We start from the raw sequence: 13,084 nt of genomic DNA on the forward strand, positions 1-13,084 counted from the left end.
TATAATGAGTGCCCTAGGTTGACCTCCCAGGAGCAAGAATTAATTAAGCGCAGTATTTCTTCGTAAAGAATGACACTTTTCCAAGCCATTTATGTAGCTGCTCTCTTGCATGGAAACACAGTGTCAGGGAAGACTTTCAGAATTGTCATCCCCCAAATCCATAACTCATGTTGGTTTATGCTCTTAATTCAGAGGGTCTCTTCTTTATCCATTGGGGTTGGGGGGATAATATTTCAGGCGTAACATCACAACGGACATACAGAGGATTTTTTATTTTCCATAAAGAGAACTATAAAGAGAAGGCGGCTGCCCAGGAGATAGTGAACAAAGCAGCAGCTCTCCCAGTACAAATACCAAATCCCCACTACACTGTCCCCATGCAGGGGCGTGCAGATGCCCACAGCACACACGGCAAGGGCAAGAGTCACGTTAGCTATGAAATAAACATACTGCAACCCCTTCTACGAGCCTCTCAACGTAGCCCCTCCATTTAGCTGCTGGCAGAGGTAGAAATATGCAGAGAGGAAAGGGCAAGCTCAAACAGCAACCTATATGGGAGGCAGGAGGCATGCATGGGCGCCAAGGAATTTCCCTGCGTGAGTAAGCTTTGCTTCCTCCTCCTCCTCCTCTCTCAAGCTTACCCAAGGCGACACACAAAGTTCCCACATGCATTTGGCACTGCAGTTATTTAACAGGAGGGAGGCACAGGGACCTTCAAACCTCGGAAGTCAATAAAAAAAAAATAAATAAAAAAACACCTTGCACTTCCCTGCTGTCTGTAATTTATAGACTTGCTGGTTTCCAGCCTACTATCAGCAGCGGAATGTTTATAGCCCGACTGAAATAATAATGCAAACGATGCCACAAATATTTATACATGCCTGCAAGCTGCCTGATCACAGCTCCCCTTGCTCTAGCAGCACGATGTGCAGCCCGTGCAGAGCCAGCTGCTTCCTTCCCTCTCTCTCTATCCGGGACCCAAGGCGCACAGGGATGCTCATGGGGTGCACGAGGATGCTCACGGGATGCAGGGATGAGCTCCGGGGTGCTCCGGGATGGTCCAGGATGGCTACACCTGAGCCAGGGCAGGCCGAGGGTCGACCCATGCTGTGCTCCTTCCCCCCACATGCCTGTCCTTAAACACCTGCCTGGTTTTACTGTCTTTGTCCAGCCCGAGAGGAGTTTTAAACCCTCCCCCGCCTGCAACACAAGAGAAGCTTTCACGGAGGGATAAAGGGATGTACAAAACCAACGCAGAAACAGACCCGAAATATTCCAAAGAAAGGACACCTACATAAACACTCCAAAATAAAGCAGATGTCTTGAGCGTGACGCTTCATGATACATTTTTCAGGCATCCATCTGAACAGCTCATCAGCATACATTCCTTATGCCCCCATGTTTTATTTTGCAAGCACTCCTGACAGCTGATCTCTAAACAAATATGTTGCATGAAATCCCTTGAAATCTGGCAAGGAGTATCTCGCACTAACTACTTCATGCTCTTTGTTAATACAGAACCACCCGCTAAAATCTCATAAAGTGCAAAACTTAGCAACGTCGATGCCTGGAAACGAGAAAATAGAGTTAAACACCCACAAATATTTAACTCTGGCTCTCTAGTCCTGGCAGTAGTCGAGGAAAATTACCTTTCCACCCGGCAGCTGAAACTCATTACGGACAGCGACAGCAGGGAGATGAGTTGGAACAGCTTGGAAAAAGTGCCGGTTTGATGAAGAGTGATGAGGGTGGGCTGTGTATCTGCGCCCACGCAGACAGGGCTGCCCCTGCTCCGCCAAGCTGGGGGCACTGCCGCCCGTCCCGCGCGGGGAGCCTGGCACGGAGCAACCCCGGAGCTCCCGGCTGAGCAGCGAACGCGACCGGCGAGGGCGGCGTGAGCGACCTGGGGCCGAGGGGAAAAGCCTAGCGAGATGCTCTCCCGTTGCTCCCTCCTCTGCCAGCCTTTAGTCGAGGGTCAGACTTAAGCGTAGAGGCTGACAAGATGCTCGTTCTGCCAATCTACCAAAATCACATGGAGGGAGTGAGCAAGGGTAGGATTAAAGTCTTAGGATTTGGTGCCAGGTCACCATGCTTCACCTCTCCTTGTCACCTAGGACTGTCTTTCTTCTTCCTCTTTTTTAATAAAAGAAAAGCATGAGTATTATGAGTCTGGCATTTTATTTGCACAGTAGGTTTTTCCAACAAAATAGATAAAGTGAAAAATTTTAAGTGTGGACATGTGGTCGCAACAAATTTTATACACAAAACATATACTTACATGTCAACTGAGCTGTCAAAATTTCAGGGCCACCTGCATATTACCAAAGGGCAGATGAGCTTTTCAGTAGTGACCCTGAATATGCAGCAGACTAGCTGCAGCGTGGCTTCTTTAACACAAAAAATTGTTTTTTTCTGAGTGAGCACTGAGCAGCATTAGAGATGTCACCACTAACAGTATCTCCTTGTGTACGGAAAGTCCCCCAAATAGTATAAAACATACAAAAAAAAAAAAAAAAAGAACACAACTTGTCTGTACTTTCTAATGAACTTGAGAAACACAAAACATCCATACTTAAAGACTGCAGCAGGAGCCAGATAGGGAAAAATATAAACACATGGGTACACTCCGATACTTTCTGATTTTTGACTGGCTACTCATAACTGGAACAGGACTTTTTTTGCTGGAAGATTTGTTTTGTTTTGCAGGTGGAGAGAAGGAAGAACAGATACAAGGAACAACTTGAACAATGAATCTGCAAAGCTAACTTTACGGGCAGGACCAAATCTTGGAGGGCTGCATTACCGCTGGCCTCCCTGGTTTATAGCACAAGGCTGAGATTTCCCAGAGCCCAGCTCTGGCTCGGCAGAGCTGACCAGCTCTGCCAGCCGCGCTGCAAATTCAATTGCACTCCATTTCCAGAAGGAGCTAAAGAAAACACCCCTTTAGGAAATTTCCTCAAAGGAACATTTCATTCAGGATTAAAAAGGACCTCTGTTTCCATGGGCAGGTCAGTCCATACGCACAGAGAGCAAGGGAAGGTCACATTCTTCGGCCAAACGGGGTATTTCTGCAAGCTGGGAAGCTGACCACTTGTGGCCCGGGTGCTGGTTTACAATAACCAGAAAATAGAGGCAGGTATAATTCCCAAAATAAATCTAATAAGTTGCAAACAAAGAGCATCTGAATATACACAAGACATGTAAACAAAATTAGCTAATGGGTACATTCCATTTTGTACACTTACGAAAACCATGAATTTTGGATCTAGTTCTCTAAGTTGTGCCAGTCAGGAAACCTTGAAATACTTGATAGAAAAATAGGCTACTAGAAATGTAGGCTACTATTGTTAGTAAAGAGTATTTCTTTTCCAAGATCAGATACCTATGTTCCCTTATCTACTGAATGATCTCTGCAAACAGTACTTTTTAAGATATATCTGAAGCACTGTATTAAATATGGTGCAAAACCACATTTTTTTCCCCACAGTGTAATGACTTTCGGGGTGTGTGCAGGACAGACTGTACTCCACATCTATAATTAAAGGCCACATGTGGTCCTTAAACCATTGGGGAGCTGTGAGATTGATTCAAGAGATGACAAATGATTGGAACAAAACAGTTTTTTTTTTCTTCTCTCCAGTGAAAATACAAAAGTCAAATGTGCTGCATTTACAAGGAAATGCATTTACAAGGACTCTTTAGTACCTACCTCGGTGCGAGGAGCTGTGATTTAACTTCAGTAATAAGAGGAACATGCACACACAAATCTGAAGTTCCTTCTACATTCCACTCTATCTACACACACAGAATGAGCACAGAAATGAGCAGACACTGGCAGAAGAGGAAGATTTGGCAATTTTAGTTTAACAATAATAATAGGAATAATGAACAAATTATAGCTATTATGGACGAGTTAGCAGGGGAAAAAAGAAAAAAAAAAACACCCTGAAAAGGTACGCCAAGGTCAGCAGGCATTAAGGCTCCATCTATATTAAGGAATGCTCTTGGGGACTGTCATGGGCACTGCAGCAGACGCAGGAAGGATGGGAAAGTCCACGTTCGCGTTAGTTAACTCTTGTGGCCCCTAAACCACCCTGTGAACACCAGTTGATGACGGAAATGGTCTCTTTGCAGGGCAGAACTGACCCCAAAAACAAGCCCGGCGACCGTCCCAGTTTCCCTAGTTTCTGAGGGTGCCGCTGTCCTCCTTTCCTAAGAAAGGCCGCGTTGAGCGTGTCAGGAATTTTGCACAAAAAGGGAGCATGGGATTTAATCCAGACCACTATATGTTTCTATTTAACAGCTTAAGCGAAGGAAGAGAGTCGTTTCCAATTGCTGTTTCCACAGGACATTAGCCCTTGTGCTAGCAAATAACTGCAACCGCGTGGTTAGCAAGATTATAAAGTAATTTGGGGTATTCGGGCATGTTTCTTATCTGACATGATCAGCAGTCAATTTTGTTCTTTGCTTCATGCCACTTGCACAGCTCAAAAAAGGGATTTTCAAATACGTGGCAACACAAAGTTGTAGCTCCCAATTCCATCCGTATCATCATTTTTACTTGCTCTCACCGGGCTTCCCATGAAAAATATGTTACTAAAAAAAATGAAAAAAGCAGTATTTGGGGAAAGTTTTTGCTTGTAAAAAAGAAGAAAAATTAACTAAGAATTTATGGAAACACGGATAGAATCTTTTTTAAGGAAACCTGGCTTTCCTTTTTTATTAAACACTGAAATCTCATAACTAGAACATTGAAACCATCAGATCGCCCTCACTTGTCTGAAATATATAAAAATTTGCAGTTTTTCAGTATTGCATTTAAGTCACTTGCAACTCTCCTTGCATTTTTCTCCTTATGGCCCTGTTTTCTGCAACCAAATAGCTTAACACATTGCTACACTGCAAAGGGCTCAGAGTTTAAGATCAAGCAATATTAACAAAGGCAGAAATATATCCTGAAATACATTTTTCATCATCCTCTAAAAAATTGTTGATCTAGCTAAAACTAGGAACAATTTCCCATGACTTGAGGGTTTTTCATTGCTGTGCATGAACGACAGCATGTATTTGTATTGTCGCTCACTAATACAGCTTAGAGATAAATACAGCTTGACCATTCAAGCTGATCTATATTTTACTTTGAACTGAAAGAAAGTTTCACAATTGCATACATGCAAATACACAGAGTAACTTATTTCCCTGACACAATTCATATGCTCTTTGTAGCAGAGACATTTTTAACTATGCACTTATTTTTTTTTTCATTTTTTTCCTTTTTTTTCTTACTTTCTTTTCATTTATTTCACTTTCATTTTCTTTTCACTTCTTATTTTTTTTCCCATATCTTATTTTTACACCAGTTTTAGGTGATAAAAACATACCATAAAAATGCCAATCAAAAATATGGAATAGCAGTTGGCAGGTTTTATGAGGTTTGCTTTTATTTTTACTTTTAGTCTTAGGTTACTTTGAGAAAATTCTATGTCTGGATCATTATTCCTAGTAAGGGGCACAAATATAGGCTTAAATGTAATTACATTATAGCTGGAAGCTAACATGCACAAGAATGTGCTTATCAAAAAGAATGGCTGCTTAAGATCTACAAAATCAGAACTACCTAAGTAAATGCAAATCTGCCCCCATATGATTTAAGAGGCCTTAAAAGAAGAAGGCATCTCTCCTGAAGGACACTTCTAGAAAGGAGACTCTCTTACAACAATCCCTGAACCATTTTAGGTCACTGCATCGTTTTCTGAAGAGCACGGCATAACTTTGTAATAACTATAAACCAGAAACTGTCCTGACTGCTGATCAGCAGCATCTGTAAACCAGTTGCTGATCGCTTCCTGTGGCTGCAGTTAGGGAGCCTCTGCCCAGCGCTCCGAAAGTTGCTTCGAGTGTCCAGGGGGGCATCATGGAGATGATTCACACAGCTGTGATTTGGGCACCAAACTCGACTGCTCGTGGCGACAGGCCGCTCTGGAGGGTGGCTTGGGTTAGGTGCTCTGGATCATCCATCGGGGAAGCTCCCCTCGCCATTAACTGCAGAGAGGGGCTGGCCTCGAAATTAGGCAACAAACTCGGGGCCTCCAGCCAAGTGGCAGGACAACCTCCCACCGCATCTGTGAGTCGGGAAGGGCTAAGGGGGGATTGAGCTACATGTCCACGCAGATCAACAAACCTGGATGAAGCAAATACTATTTCATTTGCTTTGTCTTCTCTCTCACATGAACATTATCTTTATCTGCAGGAGTCAGTTTGAAAAATTAGGGACCTAAATTTCATGCTGCATAGCAATGTTTGTTTTTCATAGTGCTTAAAGTCTTCGCAATAAAAAAAAATGATTTGAGTCAGGAAGGAGTCAAACAAGCAGACATACTATTTTAATATCTGAAGATCTCTGAAAATATGTGAAGCGTGGCTGTCCTTTTAATTTCATTACCCTACATTAGACAGGGTTTTATACCAAAATTCTAAAGGAAGGACATTTATCCTGCTTTCAGGGTAAGAGCCCGATCTCAGTATATCCAGTACGGAATAGGAGTTATTTATTTTTTTGTCCATCAGCATCAACGACAAGCAGAGAGAGACCTTGACCAAAGTGGTGGATCGTAATAAACCAGGCCCTCTCTTACATGCTGTGCTGTCCTCTGCTTTGGGCCTCCCCTTCGCTGGCGCGCGGGCCCAGGCCGGGCTGCCCGCACAGGAATGCCGGCCGTTAAACAAGGGACAAGGCTGGAAGAGGCAGCTGAGCCTCCTCCTCCTCCTCCGCCACACAAAGATGCCTTTGTGGGGACGCAGCCCCCCGCGCCGATCCCCCTGCCTGCATCCCGGCCACGACGACGGGACCAGCGGCCTGAGCTTTCTGTGAGGGCCCTGTAAGCACTGCGACCAGCTGGATCAACGCGAGCTGCTGCTCCCTTCGCGCGGAATTCGCTTGCGTGCCATCCAGTAGCGCTCACCACACCAGGGAGGGGGGAAATTAAAAGATTTTAAGCGTCTTTCATTGAGATCATGAAACAAATGAGTAAATTTCAAAGCCTGCCTCGGAAATGCCACGGGGTTTTCGAAATGGAAAACTCGTAAGGAAGTCGAATATTGTAAATGTACCAAATTTTACACATAGAACGACGGGTTGCCTCCGGAATTTCCCTTACAAATTACAGCTGTGCTGTGAAGATCAATTTGTTTTTGAGATTCCTGTATACGCAAAGCTACTGAGAGGCTACAATACGGTATTTGCTTTTTGCAGCATAAAATCCAGAAATAAACATAAAGCTCAATATTTTTGAAACAACTAGAACAAAAACCTGACTGCTGAATTTGACTGACCAAAGTGAGCAAAAGTGCAGGGTATCAACCTGCTTGCTGAAACCTCTCTGTTACATCCCAAGTTTGGGAAGTAGGCAGCAAGGTACCCAAAATCTCTCGTGACAAAATTGTGGGGCCGAACATATTAAAACAGTGAAATTATGAAACAAGAGAGAACTTCAAGTTATTTAGACAGTTCCTAATTTTTCACTGGCAGAACGGGAGAATATCAAACCAAGGCACACAGCAGTCTTTCTGCTGGGAGACAGTGTTGAGGACTGTGATATGCAGTGGGGAAAAGGGTCAGCGGAAGAAGTGGGGGCCAGAACAGGTAAAAGGAGAAAGTGTTTGACAGGAAGGCTAGGAGGTTGGCCCTGGGCACACAGAAGAGTAAGGTCCAAGGCTGACAGTGTGGAGGAAAAGGGAAGGAAGGAGCGCAGAAGAGACCAAGAGGAAAGTCAAGCACCACAAGAAGGACACAGTCCCCGGTGAGCAGGAGGGCATACCAAGGCAAGATGGTAGGGGAAGAAGTCACAACAGGAAGAATAACTTCAGAAATCATCCACGGGCAGGTGACAGGTGAGAAAGAAGATGTTCCAGGTGAAGTGGTTTGCAAGCTGAGCATTGTGAGGCCATAATAAATGTCAACAGTTCTCCAAGGACTCACTACTGCAACGGTCCCCATTAAGAATAGGCACTTTATTAGCAAAATATTGGCCTATCCTACCCCAGGCCATTGGCACACAGACCACTGGTCTGCTGCAAAGCAGTACAGTAGCTGATGCTTTGAGATAGAAAACCAAAGGACAGAAGCTCAGGAAGTGGATAAAGAGCCATTTAAAGAGACATTAAATAAAGAGTGAAGGAAGTAAGAGGTGAACCTGAGCAAGAGAGCTCTGGGAGCCAGGAATAAGGAGGTCTGCTGGAATCAAAGGCAGGGATCACCCACAAGACTCAAGGAGAGAGAGCTCTACCCTTGACTGCGCTGCAAGGAGGCTGCTAATGACCACAGTGATGGCAGCTTCATTGGGCCTCCACATGGGCAAAAGAAAAGGAAGCAGGGAACCCACAGAAAATCAAGGGAGGGCCAGAACAGGAGAACCAAGAGAAGAAGAACAAAAGCCCTCATGAGAGAAACAAATACGATCCAAGGAGATTTTTCTGTGTGTTTGTCTACAGAGAAACACGATTGCCAGGAATTTGAAGGGAAAGGTAACTTAGAAAGGAGAAAAGAAAAAGACTTGAGAGAAGGTTATCAGAGCAGAGGGTCGTGCAAAAGCAGAAGGAAAAAAAAGGAAAGAAAAGGAAGGAGATCAAAGTTTACTTACAGAACAAAGAGCAAACAGGCTCATACAAGAAATGGTGGAAAGAGGAGTGAAGAAAGACAAAATGGCAACAAGGTCTGATAGAAAGAGAAAAAAAAAAAAACCCTCACACTTGTTTAGAACAACATTATCGTCAAGTTTCTCAGGAAAATGGCTTTCTGAAATCAAGCTACTGCCAGGTTTTCTCTCCCCACCCCAGCATTGTTCCAACATGTTGCACTTCAGGTACAACTGAAGACAGCAGTCTCCAGGAAAATCCAATTCATTGAAATTGTGTGAAAGTGTGTGTTCAGGTAAGAGAGAAATATTTGTTTTCTAACTAGAGGAAAGGCTGCAATGAGAGTTCTTCCTTCTTACTGTTTCCAGAGAATTGGCACAAAACTACGGTGTGATAGTAGATGTCTTAGATGAAACTCATACTTTCCTATAAACCAACATCAACCAACTGAAAAGACAGAAAGCCAGAGAAAACAAGCTTACGCTTGAGAGAGATCCGTCTGATTTTTTTTTTTGTAATGAAGAAAGCTGGGCAGATAGAGAAGCATTAAGAGCTGACAGTGGGAATGGATGGTGAAGAAGATTTGAGCACTTGTATAGCTAGGTGGGCACCTAGATAGCTCAAGTAAGGAGTGCAAGCTGGCAGCTTTCTTACAGTGCAGGAGCAAGCAATATATGTGTGAAAGCAGGTGTAAAATAAAGACCAAAGGAAGGAAAAACAGACCAATAGTTTAAAAGTATTCAAGAGCACCCAAGAGAAAAGGGTAACATTATTTGGAGAAAATGTGGAAATTTGCCAGAGTGGAGGATGCTGAGGAAGGCTCAGGTGTTGTGGTCACATCCTGCTGTCTCCTATCATGCAGCACACAACTTCTGCTCACCTGGGAGCTCAGACAATTTTTATCAGCAAATGTAATACATGACTTTGTCCACCAAAGGGATTGCTGGTTGACTCTGTGGTCTTATCATGTTCTTTGCCTGTGCCTGGAGCGTGAACTGAGAGAGCTGATCCAAAGAGTGGAACGGATTCCTTACATCCTAGTCAAACCTGCTGAGGGCTAGAGTCAACTAGCCAAAGTGTAACCAGCCTCAAGTGTTCAGGTTGCTGTTTTGGAATCTTGTTATTTCTCACAGACTGACAGAGTTTGTATGTAATTCATCTTTTTGTTTTTCTTTTTTACAGCAATTATTGCTAAGGGCTGTATTAACCCATTTTGCAAATTAGCAAATGAGTGAACATGACTTTTTTTTTGCTAAATAATGGTTAACACATTACAAGCTGGACTTGTTCAGACATTTTGGTAAGCGTGGTCTTGTTTTAATTATTTATGAAAATGCTTTACAGTGTGCTCATAAAAGCCCTACAGTACATTCCAATGTATTTTTCAAAACTAATGAAGTCTAAGGAACCTTTCTACCACAGCCTACAACTACGCAGTCTATAACCTCTATGTTTCAAAGGAGTGTGTGGGCAACTAAATTATATGACCATAGGTGCTGTAGTACATGAGTATGATGGGATTTCCTGTTTAATGAAATCAACAACCGCATATTTCTATCATACATTCTTCTTATCAGACACCGAACTTTCAATAAATTTGTGGCAACTAAAAGAAAAAAAAATCTAAAGACACGATCTCCAAACAAAACCTCAATGTCAAAGAGATTCTAAAACTAGGCCAGCTTAACTAGTTACTTTCCACAAGTTTGTGGAAATTAGAGGGGCGGATTAGAAAAACTAGAACTTAGAAAACAGGGGGAACCACACTCTAATTCTGAAGCTTCCTGGCTAGTAACACAAACTCAGGGCTATGATATTTTATGACCGTATCAGAGGTCATTAGCATGGGAGAAGTTGTAAAATAAAAGAGTAATGCAAAAATGCCTAAATATACAGTATCAGAAAAATACTGTAATATTTCACACAAATTAACCACCAAACCAGGCTTTCCATTCATTTATTCTACCAACTTCATTTATATGGAGGTAGCAGCTGTCATATCCTGGTTATGAATTAAGATTACTAAGTACTACGGATAATTATTCTAATTCAAAAGATTAAAATCATGGATCTTTTGTTTAGTTGCTGCAAAAACCATGTTGTATGAGGGTACCAAACTAATTCAGTTAGCTATGAGACCCGCTGCACTGCGTTATCTGTTCTTTAGGACTTCCACCACTGCCTGAGCTCTTGCACACGTGCTCCTCATGGCGTGGGCACCTCCAGCAGTTGACACAACGCACATGACTCAGCTGACATCACGGCCTCTCTGATGTGTATCTCATCTATAGATACGTTCTCCACTTCAGCACTGCATATCACATTACTGCATCCAAAGGAGAGTCAGTTCATAGTCTGATGACCACAGTACTGGAAAGCAGCACACAGACATACCCCGAATGCCAACACTGTAATCTGCCTGATTAAATTTAGTGAATACCATCCTGCTAATCTGTTCTCAAACTCCTGAGTTGACTTGAGATGAGTGTGGGGTTAGAGAGTATGCCAAAAATTTCCAGATGATCAGATCCTTTCCCAAAATTCCACCCTGTTGAGACACATGAGGCAGCAGCATACAGAGAAAGCAAGAAAATGATCATAGAAATCCCCAGGTTATATTTGATCTACAAAAAGACAATGAAGAGTCTTGAAGCATTTTCACGTTGTGCTTTTCATTATGCACAAAGATCCATTCCTTACGCACCTATCTCACATCAGTCAATGCCTGCAGAAGTCTTCTGACTTTGGCAGAAGGAATGAAGGGAAATAATTCCAGGCATGATAGTAATTTTCATAGTTTTACTGATACATTAGAATTAATTCACATGAGCAAAAGTGCAGGTGTTTTGGAAACAATCAAGCCACACCAAACTTCACAGCTTAGCCCCTCTCTAAAATGAAATGCAGTACTATAAAAAGGAAGGGAGGTTTTGGCACTCACCTTGCATCCCTCACAAGCACTGACACCATAGTGATATCCAGATGACTTGTCTTGACAGACAAAACAGGGCTTGTAAACACGAGGGGGTGGAAGTGGTGATGGAGGGCTTGGAACAAGTTCCTCAGAACTGGTACTCTGAGTTTCAACTGCTACAAAAGAAAAATAAGAAGTGAAAATGTAAGTTAGTAATTCATTAATGGATTTGAAATAACTGGTTATTTACTGCTCTAGAATTATTAAACCGGCCCATTTCTTTTTGTAGTAAATGTTCATTTGGCCTTCCAGTAAAACTTAAGGGGGAACCAAAGTGAAAAAAAAAAAAAAAAGACAAACCTATTTGTTTACAGCACAACCTAGGAACACTTTTTAATAAATCTTAGGATCTGTAATATCAGGAAACCTCTCTGAGAAAACTCAACTTCCATACATTATGACCCCACATCCCCTTATTGCCTTAATATTTCTGGATGAGCATTTGTTTTGCACCTGTTGAGGAGGTATCTCTTTCAGGGAAAGGACAAGAAAGCTCTAAGACATGAGATAAGACATGTGAACTAGATCTTTTTGAACCATCTGCATTAGTTTTCTGTGATAGCCTGTCATCGTTCTTCACATTTATTGTGGTTGTGCGATACATTTTCATGTTTCACTTACTTGTTCTGCTGCTTCTCAGATAAATCCCTCTAACTTTTCAACAGATACACAGAAATGACAGAATCTGTGAACTCAGATCTATCCAGAATTATTAGGCACTATCTGCAGAGTTAAATCTCAAGAGTACTAGCAGTGAGTCCTGAAGAATCAATGGAAAATTTCAGACAAGATTTACTGTACATGATATTTTTCAGATTACTAAGATGATACATTTGTATTAAACTCATGATTCATCACCAACTAGTGTTCTTCAGAATTCAGAGGGGATCACTGAGCATCATACCACTTTTGATTACTTGTTAAGGAAGGGCCAATAGATGCTATTTTTACTTGGGTTAAGCTACTACCAACTTCAAGGACAGATGTTTGTTGAGAAGAAAAATACATGCCAGAGTTCAATATCGAAGGCACTGATTGTAAGCAAATAAATATCTTTTCCACAGGAGCAATTTATGTGTGTGCCTATCGGTAATGAGGCTTGTGTGAAAAAACACAAAAGAAAAAAACCCCACAAGTGATCCAATACAACAGGATATTCAGACCATGTCCAGGATTATCATTACCCATCTCAGGGCCTTTCCAAAGTAAATTACCTATACAGGTTCCCAGGTTCCTATTGGACCAGGAAAACTTTATTAAAGCTTTCTTTTTTAAAAAAAAAAAAGAAAAAAAGAGATGAAAATGACCATTTCTTTTCAATGGTAATTTTTGGTATTTAAGAGAGATGCAGAGGTGCTATGTTATTGATTTGTGCCCAGCCATCCTGCTTAAATCAATAATCTATTAGTACTTTTAAATTAAAGTTAGATTCCTCAAAGCCCTCCAGAGGCCTCAGACATTCTGCTCCTTATTTCA

The 13,084-nt window shown here is 42.2% G+C and overlaps 1 protein-coding gene across 2 annotated transcripts in view; it reads right to left on the reverse strand.

Annotated features, from left to right (window-relative positions):
* RARB (retinoic acid receptor beta) overlaps nucleotides 1-13,084 on the reverse strand; it is a 298,547-nt gene that overhangs the window by 46,414 nt on the left and 239,049 nt on the right. For both annotated transcript variants that reach the window (XM_010228387.2, XM_010228388.2), the window contains one exon: nucleotides 11,576-11,724. In XM_010228387.2, the coding sequence (XP_010226689.1) occupies nucleotides 11,576-11,724 (149 nt within the window). The remainder of the gene's footprint in view (nucleotides 1-11,575; nucleotides 11,725-13,084) is intronic.

The sequence above is a fragment of the Tinamus guttatus genome, unplaced genomic scaffold (genome assembly GCF_059628265.1).
Source record: "Tinamus guttatus ecotype Peru unplaced genomic scaffold, ASM5962826v1 Tinamus_guttatus_pri_ptg000115l, whole genome shotgun sequence".
Lineage (NCBI taxonomy): Eukaryota > Metazoa > Chordata > Aves > Tinamiformes > Tinamidae > Tinamus > Tinamus guttatus.